Source organism: Taeniopygia guttata, chromosome 15 (genome assembly GCF_048771995.1).
Source record: "Taeniopygia guttata chromosome 15, bTaeGut7.mat, whole genome shotgun sequence".
Classification (NCBI taxonomy): Eukaryota; Metazoa; Chordata; class Aves; order Passeriformes; family Estrildidae; genus Taeniopygia; species Taeniopygia guttata.
In genome coordinates, this window is record NC_133040.1 from 11,203,301 (window position 1) to 11,229,004 (window position 25,704).

Below are 25,704 nucleotides of genomic sequence, written 5' to 3' on the forward strand. Positions count from 1 at the left end.
TGCTAAGGGAATTTACAGGCAGAGTCACTAAACTAAAGAGAATTTTATCTGCATCATTCTCTGAGTTAATACCGTTCTCTCATGTCTTGTCTTTGCATTGCCATCATTTAGCCAGAAGCACACACTCCTTGCTTGCCTGTTCTGTGTTTTTGTGCCTTTTTTTTACATACTTATAAATACAGGGAACGCCCTTTTGAGAAGGAACTCCCTTCCTAATCCCATAGGACGTGGCTGCTCCACAAAATCAGTTACTTTTAAAGGAGTCTGAAAGTGTAGATGAAGAGTTCAGGTGGGAGTAATGGCACAGAAATGTGGAAAATGAAGATGTTGGTTTCTCTTCCCATAACACACTGTACCCTTTCCTGTGGTAGCAATAATAAAGAACCCACTGCATTAGATTTCTCTCCACTCCAAGGTTTTCAGCTCCAGTGGGCACATTGCTGGAGTCTTTGACAAGTTTTTAAGCAAAAATTAAAGCAGAAAGCTGACAATTCGTGGTTTTTGACATGTGATGGAAAGAAATGTTTAATTAATCAACAAGAATGTATTACCAAGACAGCAGCATATGTTTTACATTATCTGCACAGGCACTGTAAGGTAAGAAATAATTGTGCCTATTCTGCAGGAGACAAGAAACTGATCCATAGAAATTTGAGAACTGGGTAGGAAGGAAGCCTCGTAACATTGTAAAAGGCTTAGTAAAGAAAAACTCAACTTAACTGTCTGACACAAGGAAGTGGCTCAAGACAGAAAAAGGACAAGATCTGTTTTGGACATGATCTGCATTCCTTTTGTTCAAATATGTTCTGCTTTTGATTTTTAAAATATTTTCAAGTCTTCAGTTTGCACAGAGAAGTATAAATGAGCAATTTGGAAAAAACCACTGGCTTAAAATCAGAAGTGTTTGTCTTTTCATAAGAAGCATTTCCTGGTCTGTAACATATTTTCTGCAAGGAAATGTGTATTGGCAAGGAAGTGAATATATAAATCCATGTCCTGTTCATGTTTATTACTTCCTCAGGTGAAGTGCAGTGGTACTCACAGGCACACATGCAACACAGTAAAAAGGGTGTTTCCTGTGCCGAAAGACTAGGAAAGGATTTGAATTCTTGATGATTTTTGGTAACTTCTGTTTCAAAGGTCATGGTTTCCTCATCTGGAAGGTGGAGACAGTGATGTTTAATTCTTTGTAAATGTCTGCTGCCAGAATTGCTGCACAGGGCCTTGGTGCTGTAGATTCTGCATCTCCTCCAAGTCCATGGCAAATGCACAGAGCCATTCCTGCCTCAGAGTGGGGGTGTGAGGAGCCAGGGCTGAAGGAGACAGGGCTGGCAGGGAAGAGGTGATGAAGCAAAAGTGTCATGAGCAGGTTCTGCCTCCCAGTGAAAGTCTGGGTTCCTCACTCCCAGCCAACCTCCTGCTGCAGGTTTGTTTCTGGTAGGATTTGTATTTTCTGGTTCAGTGCTCCAGCTTTGAGGCAATAGCAAAGGAAGTGTTGATTAATGTGGTGGTGAGTCAGTGCTGCAGTTCATGGGACAGGATGAGTTTGTCCATCCAACCTTCACTTCACACTGACAGCCAAGAGCTTCCTTACACTTTCCTCTTCCAGTGACATGTTTGACATTTAGTTCCTCCATTTTTAAAAAGGCAGAAAGAGAGTGTTTTAACAAATAGCTTTGCTGTCTTAAATTTAAATGGATTTTTTAATCCTATCAAAATGCTACAGTTAAATCAAAGCATTGTTTTTCTCCTATACCCAGCATTTCCAATCTTTGCTTTGTCTCACTTTGCTCTGTCCTATTACATCCCATGGCACTCTCCAGACTTGGCAATGGAAGAATCAGCACCTTCCAAACTGGTGCTCCCAAAGCAGCATTTGGATCTCCAGTTGAGGTGGTTTTAGCCATTCATTCACCAAAAGGTCAGGCCTGGCTTAGGTTTTTAGGTGTTGGTGTTTTGCTTTCTTCCACGGTCATGAAAAGCATTCACTGGGTTTGAAAGGTTGTACACCTGGGTAGAACTCAGGAGAAACAGCAGGGAATAACCAATTCATTTACATCAAACAGAAAAAAGTAGGAATAAATTGTCTTTGGGAGTTATGAAGTCTTTTTAAGTACTTCAATCAAAGTGCAGTGAGCAGGGGGCACACTTGGCAGCTCCTCACTGCAGCTGTCAGATCCTGAAAATTAGGGAATCACATGTTGACACTTGGAATGCTGGATGGTTCAATTACAAGTGATCCTAGGTAAAGCTGGGATATTTTTAGCCTTTTACACAACCCATTGTACTTTCCAGAGTTCAGCACAGGGCCCAAGAACACAGAGTTTCCCAAGGATTCAGAGTTGTCTCAGAGCTGTGCTAAGCTGCAGGACTGGGAATTAATCTGGTTTTGAGAACAGGGCATGGGAAATCCTCTCTGTTCACAGGTGTGTGAGGTTTGCACATGCATTACTTAAGGAGTTTGATCTTTTTTCAATACAAATACTCATCCATGCCTACTTGCCCCTGGGAAAACAAGACAAAAGATCTTGCCACTTTTCCTCAAAAACAGTTGATCCACCTGAATCTGCCAGATTTTTGCTGTGGGGAGTTCCCTGCCACCTGAATATGCAGAGATTCAGGGAAATCTCTCAGAGCTGAGCACTCCCTCAGCACCCCCTGCCATGGATAAATTCTGGATCTCATTGACCTGTGAATCTTCCCTGAGCACTGAAAATGGGTTTTCATTATAAATATTTAGATTGTTTCAAAGTATTAGTAGTGACTGCCTTAATAGTTCTTGCCTGATCAGATGCAAGCACTCCTGGAAAATGCTAAGGAAGAGTTTTCCTGGCTGAGCTGTGCCATGAGCAGGCTGTAGGATACTTTCATTTTATTAGACTGAGGTTCTACTGCTCTTATCTTTTAGAAGCTCATCCTTCTATGTCTGAGTTATTAACTGTCCAACACTGGCTGTACTAGCTTGAATTTAGAGCCTCTTAGGAAAAAAATATGGAAAGCCTGTTATGTTCAGGAACTTTTCCTAACTGAATTTTAATACTTTGGACAGTCTGTATCCCATTAATTAGTCTAGTTAGAAATTAAAACATCTGTTCCTCAGTTATTAATGAAAATAAATATAGTCAGCTAAGATTTTCTGCAGTTATTGTGCTTAGGCAAATAATTTTCTTAACTAATTTTTTTTATTTGGAACCTTGTAATGAGTTTCATAGAAAACCACTTTTTTTGCAATTAACACTTTGTTTTCTATAATATTTTCATATGAAGAATACTTCGATTACAATAAAACAATCTAATTGCTGCATTAATCCAGAAAATACTATTTAAAAAATCTGACTCCAAAGTGAGCAATTTATCTGGGGTTTGTTCTTTGGAGAAAAAAAGCTTTATCCATTTTCTCCTTTAATGATAATCTTGGAATAAGAAACCTTGTGAAAATGTCTCCTGGGGCAAATGTAAGGTTAATGGAGATGAGGTGAGGAGCCTGTAGTGAAAAGCCAAGGCTGCAAAGGGGAGCTGGGCTCTGGTCCTAGTTCTGACCACAGAGGTCACCAGGCTGATGTCCTTTCCTGGAGGGGGATAACCTGCCAGGCTCTGGATGCCCCTGGAGAAGCCATTTCTACATCCCTGACTGGATTTTTATTTAGAACTGTTATGGTAATTCCTTCACTAAGTGTGGGGAGACTGAATCTGGTGATACCAATATCTTCCAGAGCCTAATAAATGGAAAAGCATACAGTAGGTGCATTGCTGGATTCTTCCAATAAAAATGGAGCATAATCCAGGAAATCTGCCCAGGGATGCTGTATACTTGTGTTATATGAGAAATCAAAGTCCTGTTTTCATTCACTGTGTTCCATAATCTGCATTCCATGCTTGTTATGCTTGTTATACAGTCACCCATAAAAATAGCCAAGTTAAAAGGCAGAATATTTACTTGCTTTCCCTTGGATGGTTTTTGTGTCTCCAGGGGCTCTGACTGGGCTGACACAGGCTCCAGGCTGGTTTGCTTCCCTTAGTGCCAGCACTTGGTTCTCATCCAGTCATTTAATCTCCGAGGCTGAAATAACTGCTTGTGTTCAGCTGCTTGAGAAGGAAAAGCTTCTGGTGGCCATGCCTTGACTGGAACTTCACAGGCAGATCCATGGGAATTCCAGGATGAGCCTGCTGAGTTTGGACACAGGGAGCAGTTGCCTTGGTCTGTGGGAAAATGCTGCTGCTCCTTTGGTTACTTCATTTGACAGTGATGTGGCCCAACAATGTTATTTCTCTGTGAACTATTCCAATTATTGAAAATTTCACCACAGTAATTTCACCACAGTAAAATGCAGTGTTTTGTGGCATTGATTTCTCATGTACACATGAGGTGTACAAAGCCTCAGGAGCAATGCTCACACAGATGAAAACATTGGTATTTTATACTTCTTTTATTTTTTGGAAACCTATGGAATGACTCTCAGCTTTTAGGCTGAAGAAGCCTAATTTTGCTGGAAGATCCCTACAAGCTGCTGATTTAAGTAGAGTCAAATCTAAGAGCTCCAGCTCAGAACTTGGCTGTAGATCTAAAGGAGCCTTCAGTCAGTGAGATTTTGAGGGGCTAATCTTTGCTGCCCTTGGAGTAAATCAGGTCTTTTGAACATTTTGCCAAATTACTGGTTGATTTTCTACACAGATGATCACTTTCCTACTGTTGTTTACATCTGTTTTACCTTGTTTGCTGCAATAAAAGCTGTGTGAAAGGTTAAGTTTCATTTAAAAAGCCAGAAGTTGTGCATCCACCTCATAAAAGGAACAGATTTCAGTTGTCACTGTGAGCAACTTGTAGTTCATTTGATGAAATTTGTATTATATAGTCCTAAGTTAATTAGCTAATAATAGAACAGTGGTGGAATTGGTTCGTTAAACAACAAGATCCTTTGACTTTCATTGTAAAATACATTATGCTTTGAAAATTGAATATGCAAATACCCTACCTCCCACTTGAGCTATTTTCAAGACCTTAAAAGTGAAGAGAATTGTAGTTTGCTTTTCATCCTGGGATGCACTGACAGAAGATCATTCAGATTTGATAGCTCTGTATGGTCACATATTAAATTTAATCCTTTACCTCATTCTTTATTATATTTCACTGGTCAAATGAAATGTCCCAAGGATCAAGACAGATGGCTGTGCTTGCCTTAGATTTTCCTCAGCTGGTTGGAGAAATTGTATTTCTACTTTTATAATCACTTGGAAATCACAGAAAGCTCGGTATTGTCAAAGCAATTAAAGAAGAAAAAGAAGTCTTTTGTATTAAAGAAGAGGATGTGATTAAGTTTGCTACAAAAAGGAATGAATTTGGTGCTACTGCATTAAATGTGCCAGTAATGTAGCAGAGAGCGTGACAGGGGCTCAGGTGACCTTGTGTATCCTTGTCCTGGGTAGTAGCAGGATGTAGGATGTTATCCCAAAGCCTCACAGAGGCCAATCTGCATAGAGCACATTGAGTAATTTGTGGGTTTGTTCTTTCACCAAAAACGTTTATAGCTTTTGGCTTTAAAAATAGTTCTGGAGTGTAGCAAGAGAGAGGCAGCTTTGGCCTAGATATTGCACAGGATGGCAGATGAACAGGGTTGATTTCATTGTGGGCAGTTTGCCCAGGACACTTTTTATAGAACATACAGTTACTCTGGGGGTTCTTAGCCTTTGCTCACATTAGGGGTTTGGGTTTATTCCGCAGAAGGGAGAGGGATAATTTCACAAAAAGACAAATTATTGTAAATTTTGAAATTTAAGTTATTTTATGTTTGAATTTCAAACCTGTATCAGTGGGAGTGGGATTAATTTTCCTCCTGGGGCTGCCTGGTCTGTGCTGCCTGCACACACTGAACGCCTCCTCATCCAGGAGCATTCTGAAGCCTGTTCTTACATCATTTACTCTTATAAATTTTGCTTTCCATCTCTGGATCTGAATGCATTTTTTGAGCTGTGACTGGCATTTACCTTGTAGTTCTCATGTAAAATCCAAGAATATGAGCTGAGACTGCACAACAAATGGAAAACATTAAAGCACAGAAAAATCTTACCTGGTTGTTTCAACCCTGGTGCTTGTGTTACAAATTGAACATACATAGGTCCAGGTAAAATTAGCTAAGGCTGTTAGACTGTAAGGATTTTTATCATTTTACTCAGTCTTTAATAAAAATATAAATTCTCTATTGCTTTAGATTTTGAATGAAATAGATACTGCATTTCTCTGTTTCTCTGCAAGGACTCTTTTATTTTCCTGGCTTTGAAAACTTAGCCAGCAATATCATCCAGGTCTGCAGGAGTCAAGGAAAGAGAACAACAAGTTTTAACTACTGAGAACATTTTTAAAAAAAAATTTTCCCATGTCCTCTTCCCTTCCAATTTTGCTGCTGTCTATTACCATGTTTTGGTCTGCAGGGCTGGGGCTCTGTTACAAGTGCTAATTACTGTTGCATTAAGTTTTTATTATCCATGACTCCCATAACGTTTTGTAAGGAATATTTACTTTTCCAGCTGTCAAATGGTGGCGAGCAGAAGGGAGTGATCTCAGGCCTGCAAATGAGTGAGCTGGGACAGAAAGCAGAGGAGCTGTTTTCCTTGATCTCCCTCAGTGAACAAATGCAGAGCTGAAAATAAATAGACCCTGAGAATCCTGAATTCCAACCCTCTGTTCTAACCACTGCATTTTGGATGTGCAGGACCAAGAGGATAATTACATTTTACGCAGTGGTAAGGCCCTGCTTTGCTAGAAGTGAAGTGAGCTCTGCTCTCTCTCCCCAGTTCAAGCAGTACGTGAGCAAGCTGCGGAGCAAGAACACGTTTTACAAGAAGAAGCGTCAGGAAATAGCGGAAATCACGGCGGAGTGCGGGGTCCTGCAGAGGACGGAGGAGCTCCTGCGGCAGCGCCACGAGGCCACCCAGCAGCAGCTGGTAACCTGAGTTTGTGCTGCTCCCCCGGCCTCCCTGCCCTGGGAACAGCCTGAGCATCCCAGGGATGCTGCTGGGGTTATTCTGTTGAAAATTGAATTATGCAAATATTCCATTCTGCAGTTATTCTGTTTACTCGCTGAAGGGGACTTTGGGGTAGAAAAGGTATTTTTGGCTTTGACTCTGAGGCTGCTGTACTTTGTGTTCATCAGGACTGGTTTGCAGCTTCTTTTTAGACTGACTAAGGCAAGACTTAAAACACAGTCTTGTTACCCTGACAGTCTTTTCACATTCCTAATTACTGCTAAAGGCAAGGCTGGATGCTTACATTACTTTTTGGTATTCATAGATGTAGTGAGGGCTTAGAGAATGACCAGCAGCAAACAGGATCCAAGTTACTGCTGTAAAATATATAGGAGTAGTATTTAAAGAAAGAGCAGGCAAGAAGGAAACATTCTAACCCCACAGTATTTAGAAGAAAATGTGTTAAAATTTAAAACTGTATGAATCTTCCCTAAGCCAGAAGGATTTCTGCTCTGGATAACTGTAAGCATCCCAAATGCAGGAACACTCTGTGGTATTTTCTTCCAATCCCTGTATTCTTGTAACCAAAATACTTTACAAAATAATTTGCTGCATCTTCTGATCAAGCAGACAGGTTTTACACATTGAACTTCTTCAGAGCCTGACTTCCAGCCCACTTTGCTCTGTGGAAACTCTCTGTTCACTTCACTGAGCATTGGATGACCAAATATTGTATGTACAGAGGGTTTTTATTGTCCTGCTGTTCAGGCACGAGATAAAATCTACTTTTATGGAAGCTAGATTAATTATAATTAATTGATTAATAAAATAAATTAATTACAGTACTTACCCTTTTCACTTCTTCACAATATTTGGCACCACGAAGGAACTTGCTGTTTCTTGGTTAATGGACTTACATCCACTATTTATTGTTTGTATCTTCAGCAAGCAATTGAGGAGAAGAAAGGAATCTCTGGATACAGCTACACCCAGGAGGAGCTGGAAAGAGTCTCTGCAGTGAAGAGTGAAATGGATGAAGTGAAAGGCCAGACATTAGATAACATGTCTGAAATGGTGATTTTTGTCTTAAATTACTGCATTTCCTCAGTTAGAGTATCTAGTTCCTTGGGATATAAAACCCAATTTAATGTTTTTGTTTGGATTTATAATTTTCCTTTAATCTGTGTTTATACATATATATATATATAAATATTTTTAACAAATACATCTGCAAAGATAATCTTGACAAAGTTTACTAAAATGTGCATTTCTTTTCTTTAAAATCCTACAAATAAATCCTTTTCTTCCCTTCAGAAACTTTAGGCATATCAAATCTTTTTGTCTTTGATTTTTTAAATTTTTTTTTGTAATTTCAGAAGTGGTTGCATATTTGTTCTTATTTGACACGTTATTTGAAAAAGACAAATGGTTTGAATCTGTAATGGAAGCTTTTTCTAAAATGTTTGTAAATCACTGGAGTTAAGCATTTGTTGAAAAGATACTTAATATGCTTAAAGAGCTAAATTCTTGTCTTTTTCTTTATAGCCTGATTTTCAATTGCCCTTAAAACTGTCATGTTTTAATTTACCTGCCCACATAGCCATAGAAGCAAGAAAGAACTTGAATTTCTAATTTAAAAATATTGTAAGAGAGCAAAAAGCAAAATAGCATCTTTTTCACTCATTAGGGAACTTCTAAAATACAATGGTGTAACTAAAATAGAATTACTCTCAAACAGAAAGGTAGATGCAATTTGAATTTTCAGTCTAAATATATCAAAGTGACTCAGTTTTAGCATTTTCAAGCTTTATTTAACCTATGCAAGTGTATTTGTTTTCTTAAGGATTTATTCCTTTCTCTGAGCCCCCTCTGTGCATCCCCTTCATCTCCCCTACTCCTTCAGCTCTTTGGTGTCTGGCACGAGGGCAGTGCCTTGGACTTTCCTGGGATGTCCTCAGATGGAACAATGGAAACAGAATTTGCATCATTTGTGGGAATGACCCCACTGCCAGATGGGCTTTTCCCCTTTCTTAATTAGGCCTGAACTTCAGTTGTATAATTAAGGTTTCATCACACATTTTTTCTCTCTGTATTTTGGTTTACTTCCCTTTCTTTTCACATTCCTAATTACATAAATGTACAATTAGGGTTATAGAGTTAATGAATATTATTTTGTCCCTTTCTCAGGTGAAGAAACTGAATGCCATGGTGGCAGAGAAGAAGGCAAGCCTTGCTCCTGTCATCAAAGAGCTGAGGCAGCTGCGTCAGAACTGCCAGGTTTGTAGAAACACTCCTCTCTTTCTGTGTAAACCGAGTCAAACCCACAAATAAATCCAATTTACAGATCTCTGAAGTGCTCTACAAGGACATGATCAACTCTGAGGGAAAGCTGGAAGTAGCAGAATTTGTCAACAGCGTTTGCAGCAAGCAACGTGCTAAAGGTTGGGATTTGTAAAAGCTGACAGTGCAGGCACAGAATTCAGTCCTTTACAGCAATTTAAAAAATTACTACATCAGGGGAAAATGTGAAAAGTCATAGTTCAAACTCAAAGCAAAGTTAGTTTCAGATTAGTTGCAAAGCTATTTCTGTATTTCAGCACTGGTGATCCCAACCAACGCTGTCTTTTTGAGTGGATTGCAGATAACTTCTCATCCAAATGTTGGCTACATTGATTTAATTTCTGCTTTTGTCTGTGGCACTGATAAATTTGTCCATTTGTTCTCAAAATTTTATAGAGAGCTGGGGGGAAAAAAGTCTTTTGGGTGTATAGCTGCCATAAGTTAGCTCATTAGCATGGAATTCAATAAACTGATGCATTTATCTATCAATGAAATTTCCAGAAAACCTACTTTTAATAGTTCCATTTAAAGTGTCAGCAGATGAAATTCAGCAAAAAGGTTGATTGTGTGCACAAGTGGAAATCTGGCTTTTCATAGGCAGCACTTATATTGATCCTTTCCTAATGTCTATTTTTATAATTATTTGTTCTTTCTTCTTGCAAACACAGCCTTGTTAGCCTGGCAGGGAACAGAGGGAATTTCCTTCTCTCTGATCCCAGAGTGTGGGGGTTGGTGGCTTCCCTGTGTAACCACAGCCATGTGCCAGCAAGGGTCACACTCCAGCAGCTGGGGCTGGTGTGTGAGGGGCTGAGTGTCACATGCCAGCCAAAGGAAGAATTCATTGATGTGCCCTTTTGCCCTTTTCACCAAGGAATTAACTCAAGAATGTGATGAGAAGAAAATCCAGTATGACAGTTGTGCGGCCGGGCTGGAGACCAATCGCTTGGCGCTGGAGCAGGTGAGGTGGGGCTGGCTGCTGCTCCTGGATTAATGCTGGGCTGCAGTGCTTCCCTGCCCTCCCTCAGGATGAGGAAAGTGCAAATCCAGTCAGTGTCACCCACAGGTGGTGCCTGAAGCTGCTCTGTGGGGTGGCTGCAGTCACACAGGTCCTGAGCAGCAGCACACGGACTCAGGGTGCTTCATCCAGCTCTGATCAGCAAGGACATGAGTCTGCCAGAAATGCTGCTGCCCTGGACAGTGTCTGTTAGGGAAGAGTTTGACCATAAAATAAAGATTAATTGATCAAGACAAATCTTTATATGTCATTGGCAGTTTCACTGCACTAGCAACAAATTCAGTGGATAATAAATGACTGAAACTGGTGGTGAGGAGACTTCATAAAATGGGACTGTCTTGTATTCCTGTTTTGTCTCACTCCATCACTCCTGTGAATTTTGACTGGGCTTAGTTTCTCAAGGCCTTTCCCTCAGAAGAATATACTGCAAGGTAAACAGGGAGTTTAAAGTGTGGGTGGATATACAGACAGCTATTTTCCTGCTCTAAAAGTTCCTTTGTAGGGCCCTTCATACCAGATGGACCTGCTATGAAATGAACCTTCCAAAGGAACTATTTTACAACAGCAATCCAGGCTTTTCTTCTTGGCAGACAACTCAGTCATTTTCTACCACGTGGTGACAATCACATCCCCTGACTGAGCTGGACATGAGAACTGTAGAATTCAGTTTTTCAGCTGATGGTCTGGAAATCACACAGTAACAGAGCTCTGGAATTGCAAATGCTGTGCAGCTGGAATGTGTACAGGAATTCCATTGGGATCATGAGGCTTTTTGGGAATGGACCATTTAGAGATGGGAGCAACCCACTAACCCAGACTCCTCCATATAATTATTGATTGGTGATGAACATACTATTGGCATGTCTGTAGCTTCTAACATGCACTTTGCAGATGTGTTCCAGGAAATGCTTGTTCACAGCTGTGCCTGGCACTTCAGATGTGCTGAGGAGCAGAGTCCTGGCAGCATTGCTGAAGTGTCTGTTACAAGTCAGGCATTAATAAAAACCTGTTAACAGCCATTTTGCATCTCTGACTGTGGCTGAAGCTGCAAATCTAAAACCACTCAGTTGTCTTTCACTCTAAAAGAGACTTGTGAGAAACTCAAATTTTATAAACATTTGAGAAATTATCAGTTCAGGATTAGTATTATTGTTATTGTTGTTATTATTATTATAAACTCTCATGGTTTGTATGGCAACACAGGGCATCTCCTGGGAGCTTGCAGTCACCATGTGCTTTGGAATCTTACTCTTTTCCCACAGGAAGTGAAGGGGCTTCTTGAGGAGTGTGCCCAGGAAGAGAGCAACTACCATTACATTAACTGCATGAAAAGGGTGAGAGCACAAACTGTTCACTGTGAAATGAAATGGCAATTATAATATACACACCCATATATGTATTGAAATGATGCATTTCTTCACAGAGCCTGGAGGTCCAGCTGCAGCGTGCCAAGGAGGAAATGAAGGCCTACGTGTCCCCAGACCCGCAGGAGCGGCGCCGGGCGGTTCGGTGAGCGGGGCAGGGCTCTCTCCCCTTGGCAGGACTCTCTCCCCTTGGGGTGACTTGAAGGAGATTCACAAACTGAGGCTGAAGTCAGGAATTTTCTCATTGGCATTTGGGCCGGAGGAGTTCACCTGATAAATTTAGAAACACTATAATAATCTAAAAATAAGCATCTCGGATTCCAGCCTATACTGCTGTGAACATACAAGTTCTGTCAGACATACCAGGAGATTTGCCCTTCCCACTGGAGATTCTCAGCCCAGGACAGGCTTTAACTGGCAGCCCCACACTGTGAGGATGGTTCTGCACCATCCCATGAACCTCCATCCTTACCCTCAGTTTCACTGACTCCACTAAAAAGCCACTTCCTTCATCCCATGACTCTTTTCAGGACCCCTCGCCTTTGACTGGCAGCAAGAGAGACAGGAAATACTATAAACTGAGCTGCTGATTATTTTTGGTATAGTTTTCTATTTTAAATAGAAATTTTTCCTGCCAAAGATGGAAATGTTTTCTGAGAATGAGATATTTCGGATTCATTATCTGTGCTAAGAAGTCTAAATGTTACCATGTTGTAGAGATTTTTTACACTTAACTAAGTGTAACTTAACTAAATATTTTTGTGAAAGTATCCTGTTGAAAATTTTGTGTATGTTCAATCTTCTAATACAACATAAAAGCAGAAACAAAATTCAGGCAACAGTCAACAAACTGTTTCAAAATTAAGCATCAGGAAAATGCAAAACATTTATAATTTCCAGTTGGTAGAAGTGTCAAAATACCCAGGGCTTATTCTTCATAATTAGCTTTTCAAAGTTTCAGAATATTGCATGAAATAGAAATTCTCTTTTCCAGAAAAGTGAATTTGTTGTCAACAAAATAATCCAGTTGGTGTCAGTGGTTTTACAAGGTGGTCTTTGCTTTCCCACCACAGCATTTCCCAGTCATGAAAACATTTATCAAAACAGTTTTAAAATTTGTGTTTGCTCAGTTTTATGGCCATTGATAGGGAAATATGTCAGACAGTGAGAAAACTCCAGGGATTCTCTCTGGAGAATCCATCAGACCCTTTCCTGAAGCCCCTTGCACTGGTACCAGTGGAGCTGCATCTCCATGGTCTAGAACAGGAGGCAGAGATCACCAGGAAGGGAAAGAGCAGAGTAAAATCTATCACAGAGACCTTCTGCAAGGATGTGAGGCATGGGAGTGTTCAAACACTGTAATAAAGAGTGAAGGAAAGTAAGAGTAAGCAAAGAATCAAAACTACAAACGTTGGGGAGGGAGCAGAGGACGAGGAGAGAAAAGATGATGGAGGCTAAGAGGGCTCTTGCTCATCTCACAAAATAATGAAAGGCTGTAGGAAATAAACATTTATCTAATGAAGGAAAGATGAAACAGCACAATTAAGCAGAAGGCTGAACAGATAAAACCTTAGTGATGTTGTGAATATTCATGAAGATGAGGACCTGAGGCAGTAGGGTCAGACAGCAGGGAGTGGGAGCTCAGGTTGGTTCACTCCACTCAAAACCTTGGGAATTGGACATCCAGGATGTGGGAATTCACTCAGAGCAGCCATCAGAGCCCAGAGCTCTGATGGAGCACGAGCCCAGCCATGCAATCCCAGGTATGAGGAGGGAATGTGAGCAGGCTGTTACCCCTCTGTGCTGTCCCCGTTTCACTTCCCCACTGTGGAAATGATCCTCCCACAGGGACCAGCCACAGTCCTGACCTTGCTAAGAGGTCACGGAGCTGTCTCGTTTCAATGAGTTACAGCAAAGTTCAGCAGAGAGATCTTAGCAAAATATAAAATGAGACATTTTTCTCTGGACATCCCTTTAGAACCTGAATGTATTTTTCAGCAAGTGCTGGAATGTAAACAGAGTAAAAATGAACCATAAATAGAATTGCACTTTCCTGACAACGTATTGAACAAAAAATGTCTTAATTCAGACCCTCTTTATTGAATATAAACTCTCTGTTCCATGGAGTCACTTGTTAGGAATGTGAAAAGTTAATTTTCTTTTCTAAAAATAAAAAGTTGTGGGGTTTTAACAAAGTTATTAAGTTACATTCTTTCCAGTCATCATTATAAATAGTAAAGAAAAACTTACTAGAAAAGACATAAAACCTTCTGATGATTACTTTGAAAACTCTACTTTAAAAAAAAAAAGGGAGCGTTCTGGGGGCCAAATGTGTGAGAAGATGTGCTGTGTGCCAGGGCAAAGAAGCAGCTTCAGCTCAACCTCCAGATGGGTGAAGATTGCTGGGATCAGTGTGACAGCACAGCACCTGGAGCAGCCTCAGCGCAGCTCTGCTCTGTTCTGGCTGGAATTGTCCAAGAGCAAGAGATCCTAAAGTGATCCAGCTCCATTCCTGTGGAGGCAGGACCAGCTGGCCCCAGGCCCAAGTGCTCCAGTCTAAGTCCTGGAGTACTTGGGAGAAGGGGAAGGATTAAGGGAACACAGTGCTTTGGGTCCACACAGCTGCTCTCACACTCCAGGAAACCTTCAGGCTCTGGCATTGTGGAGGCTGACATTACTTTCCTGAAATTATGATTTCTGTACTTGGAGGTTACAATTAGGGTTATAGAGTTAATAGAGCACTTTGGAAAGCTCTTTAAATGAGCTGGGTTATTTTGAATTCCACTAGATGACTCTCACACCAGAAAAATGTAATAATTACACACAAAAGATAATTGATCTTTTTTTCCAAGTGGCTCAGTGCAGAAGTTTTGTTTTTTTTTTCTATTGTCACATTTCAGAAAAGCTAAAGATAAGTCCCTGTGCTGTCTGTGGACTGTGCTGTTGTGTTTTGTGTATTTTACTGTCAGGGGTCGTGTCATCTTTGGGTATGGCAGAGTGATGAGGCCACCTGGTACAAACAGAGGTGGCCAGCCAGGGCTTTCCATGCTGAATGTCAGCATTAACACTTCTCAGCCTGTGCTTAGGCCCCGAAATGTGAGGGCTGTTTTCTGGGAGAGGAACGTGCAGCATTGCCACTGCACTCAGTGGCCTTGTCAGGCCTGGGCTGAAAAGCCATTCCCCCTCATTCCTGCACTTTCCCACTCATTCCAACACTGCATTCACAGCAGTTAAGGGCTGTGGGTCAGTAAATTCTGACACCTGTACGAGTGAGGCTGTGACTCCCCTCGGGATGTCACCAGGATAAATTAATTACAAAAAGGATCAGGATCTCATCTGTATGGTCTCACTGTTGCCCTCAAGCTGGAAGGAGCAGTGATCATGCCATCTTCAAAAATGTAAGAGACCTTAGCCAGTATCACTTTTCCCAGCTGCACAGCTGAGACAAGGAGATCTGATCCTTCATATCAAAGATTAATTTTGTCCAATGACAAAAAGTTTTCTTTGTGTTTTCTCTTCTGTCTCATTTGTGAACCTCCCAATACTTCCATCATTTTCCATGTTTGCATCATTATTCTGTCCTGTTACATAGAACAAAATAATGATAAAATCATTTTATGTTTCCTTTAGAGAACAGTATACACGAATAATCCTTGAACAAGAAAACCTTGGGAAGGTAAGAATGAGGTTTTTACCTTGCTCAGCCATTGTACAGTTTGTATTTTTGTGGGGCTGTGGTCAGTATTTTATAAAAAGCATTGTGCAGCCTACAAAGAAAATTCCATCACTGCTGGCATTGGTAATTAATACCCTGGAAAAGGATCCTGCTCCCTCCTCAGGGCTTGATTTCCTGCAGGGAATAACATGAGCTGCTGTAAGGGATAGGCAAACAGCTCAATGTGACAGCACATTCCCTGAAAACCATTTGGATAAGACCCTGAAACAGGGGCATAATGAACTGTGCCAGCTCAGATTTTCTGTTGTATATAAAGCAACCTGTTGAAGACAATAAATTCTGAGCCTGTCACCCTTATCACTGCTGCTAAAGGCCAGGGGATCAGCGGCGTCAGACAAAAGCAGTTGTCCAGTTTTAATCTTGTCTGAAGCTCAGATCAGCAGGGACAAGGCTGGGCTTAGCAAGTCACACCAAACAGCTTTTATTAATTTCCTTTTCTTAGTCAGTCTGAGTGATTTTTACAGGTCTGGCCTACCTTTCTTAATCAGGAGGGGGTTTAATTGTAAAACATTGATTTAGTGTTAGCGTATCATGGTATGAATCCATTGCAGGTTGTACCTTGATACTGCAAGAGCTCTGCATGGTAATTATATCAGATATTGAGCATAAATTCTCAAATAGATAAGATTAGACATTAAAACCCATGGAAATAGTTGTCAATCCATACAAATATCTAAGTCCCAGGTGTTAATGCCTTTAGCACTTGCAGGGAGTATTATCAATATGAACAAAACAATATTTCCATAGCATATAAAAATCTCTGTCATTCCAAGCTTCTTATGTGAGCAGCTTTTGTGGTGTAAAGCTGCTGCAGAAATCTGATATTTTTGTATTTTTAACAGAAACTACGAGAGAAGCAGAAAGTTGTACGGGAAAGTCATGGGCCAAATATGAAGCAAATGAAAATGTGGCAGGACTTTGAGAAATTAATGGAATGTAAGAGAGAATGTTTTCTGAAACAACAAAATCAAGCAGCCATTGGTCAGATCATTCAGGAAGGAGGTAAAGATAGGCTTGTGTTATGAATTCTTCTTCCTGATACCCACGTGAATTAGGAAGACTCTTGTTAAATACTGTTGCTTTCATCAATTCTACAGTTTTTGTCCATGGTTTGGTTTTGGTGCATAAACAGAGAGAGCAAAGAAACCCCTGTGGAATCTTTTGCTCCAGTGTCTGAGTGACAATGTGCCATGGTTGGAAGCTGTTGGGAGGGCTGCACTGGGGTGAACCTGCTCATAAATCCATGTTTTATGAGGCCGGGAATGGCACGCATTTGTAGGGAGATCAAAGGGAAACAAATCCTTCTGCAGGGTCACAGAAAACTCACGTAATTGCTCTGCCTCTCATTCTCTATCGATAAGGTTACATTTTTGCAAGGCCTGAGAGACTTGATATTGTATAACTGTGCCCTCCTGGCTTGGCCCTGTTGTCCCTATTGTCCTTACCCACCCGGTGTGGCAGCAGGAGCGGGGCCACTGTCGGCCTGGCCCCAGCACTCCTGGCCATTCTTTCCTTGCACGGTTGGGCTCAGCTGATTGCCTGGAGAACAATCACTTGGATTCTGAGCTTTTTCCATTATCTTTTGCTGTTGTTGTTTTAACAGAAGTTTTTTCCTTGAACATTTACCCCTTTGTATTTCCTGAGTGTAAAAATGTACAGGGAGCTCAGCTGAAGCTTTCCCCAGGGAGGAGTTTTGAGCTGTTTTGTCTGCAGAGTGCAATTCCAAAGGGATTACACACACAAAGAGGGTCATCCCAGGGCTGGAGGTTATCCATGGATTGAGACATGGCCCAGGGCTTCTTGCATCTGGCTTGGAGTGCAGCCCTGAGCAGCCTCAGAGGTGCCCCAGAGCTGAGCCTGGGGCACAGGGATGGAGGTGAGGACTGAGAGTGTCCCTCACACGTCACCATTCCAGATGAGCAGCTCCTGGCCCCCGTCACAGATCAGCAGCACAGAGATAATTCTGTGGGACCAGAACTCCTGCTGTTCTCCTTTGGCTCACTGGATTCCTAGATAGGTTGGTGGGGTTTTTTATAGCTTTTCCTGCCTGAAGAAGAATGTCCTTTTTCAGGATATAAAAAAAGTAATTTTGATTTCTTTGATACCTAACTATGTCAGATCTTCCGCTGGATTCTATATCCAGAGAGTATGGTAATTATAGAGTTCCTGGTTTGCTTTTGCATTAAATATATTTGTTAACAGGACTGAAATAAAAGCTGGCAAAACTACATTTTGACTGTATGGTATTCTTCTTTTTTACATTTTTTAGGTGAAAGAAAGAAATTGTTGGTGGCTGGGCCACAGGAAAAATAGGTTATTTAATGACATTTATTTGAGAAGCTTCCAAAGGGCTCACAGTGTGAGGGGTGGGTCTCAGATCCCAGGACATCCTCATGCCATCCCTCCTACACTGCCAAATAGCTGGAGATAGTTTTTCCCAACAGCTGCACACTGACCCCACTCTCCCAGGCCAGGGAGAAGAGCAGGGTGCCCTGGCACAGGGTGGAAGGAAGGCACAGGTACAGGTAGAGCTGTGCCACCACTCCCTGCCTCCAGCAGCTGATTGCTGCAGGATTCAGTGAGGCAGGGAAGGAATCTCTGGCAGGGAGAAGCTCAGGAAAGGCCAGGCTGTGTGGGATGGGCACAGCCATCTCCAGAGACACCTGGGTGCTTTGTGCCTCCTGCCCTGTGCCATCATTCCCACACAGCACCTGCACAGGGCTGCAGAGCTGCAAAAGCCATGTCAAACCCATTCCTGGACTTCCAACGGAGGCGTTTGCTGAAGGCTTGACAGCAATAGTAAAATAACACAGACAAGGAGATGTGAGACATGCTGAAAACGTGGGATAATCACCAAAAATGGACATTTAGGTTACTTAGGAATCAGCCTGTGGTTAAGAGTCACTAGACAGGGCAGGGAGAAAGGGGATTTCATAGACTGGAAGTCAAAACTTTAAACCAAACGTTAGAAATCCTATTTGACTGGGGGTTTTACACAAAGATGTGTGACAGGGATTAGCCTGCTGCCCAGGAAAAAGCAATGCCTTAGAAATTCACAGCAATGATGTGGAGTAAGACTGATTACAATCATTTTCTGGTTTTCTCTTCAGTTACCCTAAAAATAGTTCATATTTCTTCCTTATAAAAACAGTTTATTGCTAGTTACTCAAAGATGACGTGATTGTTGTTCTCATCTGATTAGTGCTCTGTCATTTGTGCTGCACCAAGAAAGGGCACACATTATACACTGCAGCAGCAGCAGCAAAATTACTTTCTGAGATGAAGCAAAAAATCATAATAACTGTTATCAAAGGAAAATTGGAAAAACTCAAACACTATTTTTAGCTTTTTATACAAGTGGACATTTAATAAATGCAGCTTTAATGGATTCTGTTCACTGGCTTTTCCACCTAGTTTAGGATTTGGTAGGAGCATTCAAAATTCTTAGAATTTCACAGTTTTATCTTCCTATCTTGCAACATAAAGCTAACTTTTCAGTTTTTTACTTTGTTGTTATTTTTAATAGCCTGGTTGGTTAATAACATTGAATATTCCAAATAGCAAAATACTGGGACGGGGGCAGCTCTGGCTTCTCTCTGTCCCTGTTTGCCCAGAGCCCATGTAAAAGGCAAATCCCAGTGCAGTGCCCGGTGTTATCCCGGCCGGCAGGAGGTTCCTGCCCAGGGAACGCCGTTAACCCTTCAGCTGCCTGGCCCTGGTGCTCTGTAACGGGACTGACACCCCACGGCCGTGCCAGCGTTGCAGTAAGGAAGTGTTACACGAATCAACAACTTTATCACAAGGTCCCACCTGTCTGGCAACACCCACGTGGGGATTTGTTTTCTAACAATCAGAATCTGACCTATTTTCAGCTCGTTTAAAGAGTTCTTTAAATTCTCTCTGAATTTAAAGCGGGCTCTCCAAATTCCCGAGGCAATCCGTGTTATTCCCAGGGCAGTGGGTGAAAAGGGCATTTTTCACATCGATTTCCCTGATTTCCGTGTTGGTGTCACCCTGGGTGAGCAGCTCTGGGGACTTGGAGAGGGAGCAAACATGTCCCAAATAATCAGCAGGAACTGGGAGACAAACCTGACTTTCACAAACCCTGACTTCAGTGGGAGTTTTGCCGAAACAAGGTCTGCTGGATTTAGCTCCGTTCTTCATCCTGACAGAACAAGCAGGAATTAAAGGGCCCATCATCAGATTTGTAGCACACTGAAAATAAAAATAACAGTAATTATCTAAAATAACGCCTTTCAGCCAACACAAATCAATGTTCCATTGGACATGCTCGAATTTATAACAAAAATTAAATGTTTGTGGAAGATTTTCTCAGCACAAACAATTGAAATAACAAGTCTTGAGCAAAGTGGTTCGATTTTTAGTAGATGTTTATGAGAGGCTGTTGCACAAATCCAGTGCTGAAATATTTAGAGTGGTTATCATTTGATTAAAACTGTATTCTTACCTTGTATTTAAATGCATTATTTCTATTTATTATTAAAAAATGTATTTTTGCCCTTTTTTTGCCATTCCATTCTGCATAGTAATGAAAAAACTCCATTTTTGCTAATTATGATACACACATCCAGCATTTGTTGAAAGCCAGGAGCTGGAGTTTTTTTCCTGCAAATGGATCTACTCAAGCCAATATCTATTTTCCTGCTTCAGTTCAGTCTCTTAATACACAATAAGATGTCATTTTTAAGCTTCTAAATTTTATTGCAACTGCTCAAGTTCTAAACCCACTCATTTATACAATAAGCACTTAATTAAGTCTACTCTTGAAATAGGATAAAACCTGCACTTTTTGCTAATACCATGAAAAATGCAGTTGACAGGAATATGGAAAATGGGATCTGACCAGCTATCAAAGATAAATCCGTTTCTCTCTCCCTACTTATTTTTCCTGGAATAGAATAGGAAATATGCTTTGCTTTTTGGGAGCAAAAACAACAAAACCATAAAGATTTACATCACATACAAATAATGACCAAGTAAGGGAAATAATGAAGGAACCAATCACCCAGTTTCTTTATACATTTTGCAACTGGTTTGTACTGAATAAAAACCTAAAAACCATTAGGATTCTTTGCAGTTAAAATTTGGGGGAGGGGGGGTAATGTTTGGTTTTTTTAAACTGGATTATTTTTTAAACAGCAATTGAAACTCTTAAGGTTATAAAGAATTAATAATTCAGCAGTTTACTTGGTTTACAATACCACATCATTTTCTGGTGAGTAAACCAGAGTTTAGGCATTTCTTTGCAGTTATTATAGAAGTTTTAGAGCCATTAGTGAAGAATTACCAAGAGCAAGAAGGGCTGATTAATTACTTTGGGATTCTAAAAATTGAAACATTTAAAGTTAAAATCACATTAAAATCATACATTTTGCTTATCAACTGCTATTTAAATGATGCAGTGCCCTAAAGCAGCTTTCTGTGGACTGCAGTATTGAAACCTTGGAGGTTTTATAAAGTATTTATAAAACACTGTCCCCATCTCCCTCGTTCTGTGCTTGGAGCCTGCCGTGTTTTTATAGCGCATTAAAAAGCAAACAGAACTATCAGAGCACTGAAAGTCACCCACAGACAACCTGTTCCACGAGTATTTTACATTGATGTTACATCTCCTGCCCCAAAGGGTTTCTCTCCTTGGTTTTCCCTTCACGTGGGCTCAGGGAGCAGCGAGGAATGCAGTTCCTGTTCCTGAAGCAGTGAGGGAAATTGGGCAGTGCCAGGAATTTGGCAGTGCCAGCATCACCCTGACATTAAATCTCCTCCAGAAAACATCTCCCACAGCTCCCAACCAGGCTCTGACAGCGAGCTGCAGCGTGGCTCACTCACAGTGGGCTCTTGCTGTGCTGTTACTGCTCCTTTTGTGGTTTTTATTTACTATGCTGCACTTCAATATTCCTGTAGGAAATGCACCACTTTAAACTCTCATACCATGAAGGTTCTTTTCTGCCTCTTGGTTTAATTGAAGGGTGATCATAAAACACAAAGAGAGGGAAAGAGGGAACTCATACACTGGAAAATGCACTATAAATATTTTCCCGGGGTCATGAACACAACCTTGTATCACTTCACCCAGTGTTGTGGAAATAATTAGACAACCCTTTCATTAAATATCTAAAAGGTGTTTACAACTCAATCCCAAATTAATGTGGCTTTTTCTTTAAATAAAACATCCCATAATTCTTAATTCTGCTATCAAATTTATTTTCAACCTTTGAGGGGATTCACTTGCCAGTGACTTGGCAGTGTCAGACAAATGTTTGACTTTTATTCTGACACTTGTTGAAGAATTTGATTGAAACTATATATGTCTAGATAACACCCAACAAAGTGCCCCTCTTGCGTTTGTTTCGAGATATTTTTGGACACAACAGAGGCGACCTTGGACAGAGCTGCTTTTCCAATTTAGGAATTCATTTGGTCTAAGAGAGTAAAATTATACTCTTTAATCCTTTCATGTACCCACAAACAAGACAGTTTAATTTTATGCTACTGCAGAATTGTTTTTCTGTACCTTATTGGTGGTGTTGATCTGTTTAGGATAATAATTAGTTTGGGTAATCAACAGCCACTTTCAAATGTATATATAAATAGTCTCTGATGTATCACATGCCCCTTAAAAATATTGTGTAATCCAGAATCTCAGCAGCCCTTTATGTAACACCTTTGCTCCTCTAGAACCAGTGCCAATAAAAGGTGTTTGCCTTTGTCTTTGCTTAGAAAAATGGGATTTCAAGGCAGAGCTCACAGTGACTTGATGTAAAATCTAAACGGGGAGTGGGAAAGGGCTGGGAGGGGCTGACACCTGTCCCCTCCAGCACAAAGGGTGTTTGTCAGGCTCCCAGTGGAAAAGCCAAGGTCTGGAGCCAGGTCCTCTCTCCCCCAATTGTTCTCTCCTGACTTGTGTTTGCCAGCTGTGCAATCGTCTCTGCAAGGTTTTATTGCATCTAATCACTTAGGATGTGTTAAATAGTTTTCACTTAATTTTCTATACAATCAATATATTTTAATTAATTTGTATTGCTCTGCTACAGATCTGCACTCAGGGACAAAATGGGATTAGTTTGTGGCAATGATAATGCAGTTTCCTTGCTGGAAACAAAAGGAGAACTGACAGAGTAAATGTTCTTGTCATTTATCCTGTACAAGATTTGCTCCCTTTAATTTTAATGTTGTCCAGTGTTACCTAATGATCAAATCCAAGCAATAACATGGAAACTAAATCTAGACATGCCAGTGGGATCTCTCTGGGATAAGTGGCATATGCTTGGGAGTATATTGTTTATATTAATTTGATCACACTCCGTGTCAATACACGCTTTTATAGCTCTGTTACACTCTGACTCTGACTGATGGCTCAAGTTCTAACTCCAGAATATCCAGTTCCCTGATTTTATGGCATTGTCATGTAAAGTATTTGTGGACAGCTTAAGAGAAGTGACCCTGATCCTTTGAATCCATGTGACTACATTGGCACATCCACAAATCAGGTTAAAATGAACTATTTGGTGCAGCAACTCCCACCACGGAATCTCAAAAAAATTGACAAAAAAGTCATAGTAAATTCTGTTGGCCATATAGCCAGATCAACAAGTTGCTGCATTAATGTTATTTTCTGGATGAAAAAAACCCACTCTGGAACTGAACAGAAACAAAAGTAGGAATCCAGTCCCTGTCTCTGGGTTCTGGTCTCAGGGCATACCCAGGATTCCCAACCTGATGTCCTTGTGAAACCTCCTGAGGCTGATCCTGAATTTTGTTGTTCAGGTCCCCAAGCCCCCATCCAGCCCGAGGTTTGGATTGCTGGAACACAAAGGAATGACATCTCAAACGTCACCGAATTTCCCAGCACACGACTCAGTGTCCTCACTTGGAGTATCCTCAGCTGACCCTGCCACTGCCTGAAAAGCAATTCAGGAGTGAAATCTCTGGACATTTGAGATGTGACAATTAATTGAAAAGTGTAATGGAAAGGTCAGAACAGACAAAAAATAAACAAATACAATACAGACAGAGATAAAGCCAATTCCTGAAGGAGCTTTTAATTATATTGCAACGAGGAATTTCAAACATAAAAAGCATCACAGCTCCTTCATGGAGCTAATGGAGTCAACAAAATGAAATGTGAGATTTTTCTTGTACCCTGAGATTTTTTTGTAATGCCAGAGAGATAAGATCAGGAGAAGCCCTGTGTGCATGTGTGCACACAAGGTTGGGTCTCACAGAATACAACCTGAAATTTGTGGGATTGTTCTTTGTACATTTCAGTTTTTAACAAGCAAATACTTTGTCCTGTAGCTGAAATATTAATTATATAATCTGACACTGAAATAACTGGGAATTCTATTTTTTCTTAGAGGAAATGAAGCTATTTTTAATATTGTATTATATTATTAGAGTATTGTTCAATGTTGTCTTCACAAATTGTAAAGATGCATGAATATGAAAGAGCTGCCAGAGAAAAACTGGCTGGCTTGGAGCATGGTAAGGGATGGGAGAGTTTGGGTTTCTGGTTTATTGCCCCAGGCAGCTCTGGACAAAACTGCTGCTTCTGCTTGTCTGTCTCCTCCTCACTGTGCTGGAATTGGCTGGATTACCCCTCAAATAGAAGAGCAGCAGATTTATCACTAAGCACTAAATCTTGCTTTTACATATGAGAACAACTCCTGGGTAACCTTAGTTAATGAATAACCCAGTCAATGGTGAAAGCTCCTATTTAGTCTGATAAATTTGGCCTTAAACAAAAACTTTTTTTTGATACAAGCATATACAACAGGGGAATAAAAATATTTTCCCCCATGAGAAATTCAGTGTGGAGCTAAAGGAAGATAATTAAATATTCATATAATTTCATGGAAATAAAGTCTTGTTTAACAAACCCCCACAACTTTAGAATACGAAGTCAAAATTTTCATGAGAAAATTTAGACTTTTGGTGGGGGGGAAAAATACCAAACCCAGGTTCTTTAGTCAATACAAAAAATCGAAACCAATTCAAAATGCTTGACGAAGATGTTCTCCTTATACCATGTACAGCCCATTACTGAGAAGTTCATTTGGAATCAGATTAACTCATCACAGGCTCAGTATTATATTCCACAAGGAGAGACATGAATACTGGAGTTTAATAATAAAGGAAATTTCTTTGATATAGCAGCTGCATCAGAGCCAATTTCACCTGCAAACACACAGTGCTAATGCAATTTATCTTTATTTGAAACAATCCATGTGGGTATGTCCAGTTTTTATAAAAGGGCATTCAACAGAGAGGTTTGCAATGTTGTGGCTTCCCTGGTGCATAAATATTGAATCCCCAAACACAACATTAGCTAATTAAGTTGGGGGTGATTATTGGCTGGAGGAAAAGAACACATTCAGAGAGCATGGGTTAGACCTGCCCTCTCACTGCACACACAGTGGTTGCTCCCTGATTGCAAGGAGGATGTGGGTTTCCAGGAGATTAACCCCAGCAATAATTTGCACCTGGAATCTAAAAGGAAGCCAAAATAAAAATTGAATGGACCTTCTTAAGTTGCATAGACTGTGTGGAAATTCAGCCAAAGCTTCCTCAAAACAAGAATCCCTCCAGTAAAATGGTAGTGAGAGCTCTGCTTTCAGCTGAAGCTGTTCCTTGGCACATACCAACACATTCCACGGAATAGTCAGGAAAACCCAAGGGAAGAGGTGGGACAGCCCTTCTGTGTTCTGTGTTCTGTGGCACCTCAGTCTAAACCACCCTGGAATTATGGTGACAATGTTTTTTTAGTGGTGCTGGCACAACTCTGTGGGGCTGCATAGTCAGGCTTATCACAATCTCTTGGTGAAAGATGATTATTAACTCAGTTGTTCAGTTTATGGCCACAAAACAACTGAGAGAACAACTGAAGGGGTGGAGAGCTGCAGGTGAGGAGCTGGGAGAAAGGAACATGAAGAACATGGGGCTGGAGCTTCCTAAACTATCCTCTCCCTCAAAGAAAACAGCTTTTGCAGAGCTGCATCTCTGACTGCAGTCCCTGTTGTCGTCAATGTGCTTCAGGGACAGTATGAAGACAAATTAGAAGAGTAACAACTGTTTTATTAAAAAGCTCCCAAGCCAAGGTGAAATCTTCCCTTTATCAAAACCTGCCCCCCTAATGGATGTTGAGTGATCAAAAAGTTAAACAGCAGAAAACAAGACAGAATTTTATCACTTAAGATTGCCTACCAGGCAATCAGTGCTGGCAAGGCAGGAAATTAATACTCATAACTTCTGGTTACTCTGGCAGCAGGGTC

General features: G+C 40.8%; 1 protein-coding gene and 1 long non-coding RNA gene across 14 annotated transcripts in view; one reads left to right on the forward strand and one right to left on the reverse strand.

Annotated features, from left to right (window-relative positions):
- IFT81 (intraflagellar transport 81) overlaps positions 1–17,645 on the forward strand; it is a 37,367-nt gene extending 19,722 nt beyond the window's left edge. The window contains exons 11-18 of one of the 3 annotated variants that reach the window (XM_002192676.7): positions 6,790–6,939; positions 7,906–8,034; positions 9,148–9,237; positions 10,172–10,258; positions 11,578–11,649; positions 11,739–11,824; positions 15,310–15,355; positions 16,258–17,645. In XM_002192676.7, the coding sequence (XP_002192712.5) occupies positions 6,790–6,939; positions 7,906–8,034; positions 9,148–9,237; positions 10,172–10,258; positions 11,578–11,649; positions 11,739–11,824; positions 15,310–15,355; positions 16,258–16,440 (843 nt within the window). In that variant the 3' untranslated portion in view covers positions 16,441–17,645. Of the gene's footprint in view, positions 1–6,789; positions 6,940–7,905; positions 8,035–9,147; positions 9,238–9,304; positions 9,818–10,171; positions 10,259–11,577; positions 11,650–11,738; positions 11,825–15,309; positions 15,356–16,257 lie in introns of those variants that run through there. The other 2 variants (XM_072936259.1, XM_072936260.1) reach the window with 2 other exon arrangements.
- Positions 1–25,704, reverse strand: part of LOC115497352 (uncharacterized) — a 76,502-nt gene that overhangs the window by 30,056 nt on the left and 20,742 nt on the right. For 7 of the 11 annotated variants that reach the window (XR_012058440.1, XR_012058439.1, XR_012058446.1 and 4 more), the window contains 4 exons: positions 19,505–19,630; positions 11,704–11,949; positions 9,811–10,501; positions 7,811–7,972 (listed from right to left, as the gene is read on the reverse strand). This is a non-coding gene — a long non-coding RNA (uncharacterized lncRNA). The remainder of the gene's footprint in view (positions 1–7,810; positions 7,973–9,810; positions 10,502–11,703; positions 11,950–19,504; positions 19,631–25,704) is intronic. The other 4 variants (XR_012058447.1, XR_012058448.1, XR_012058445.1 and 1 more) reach the window with 3 other exon arrangements.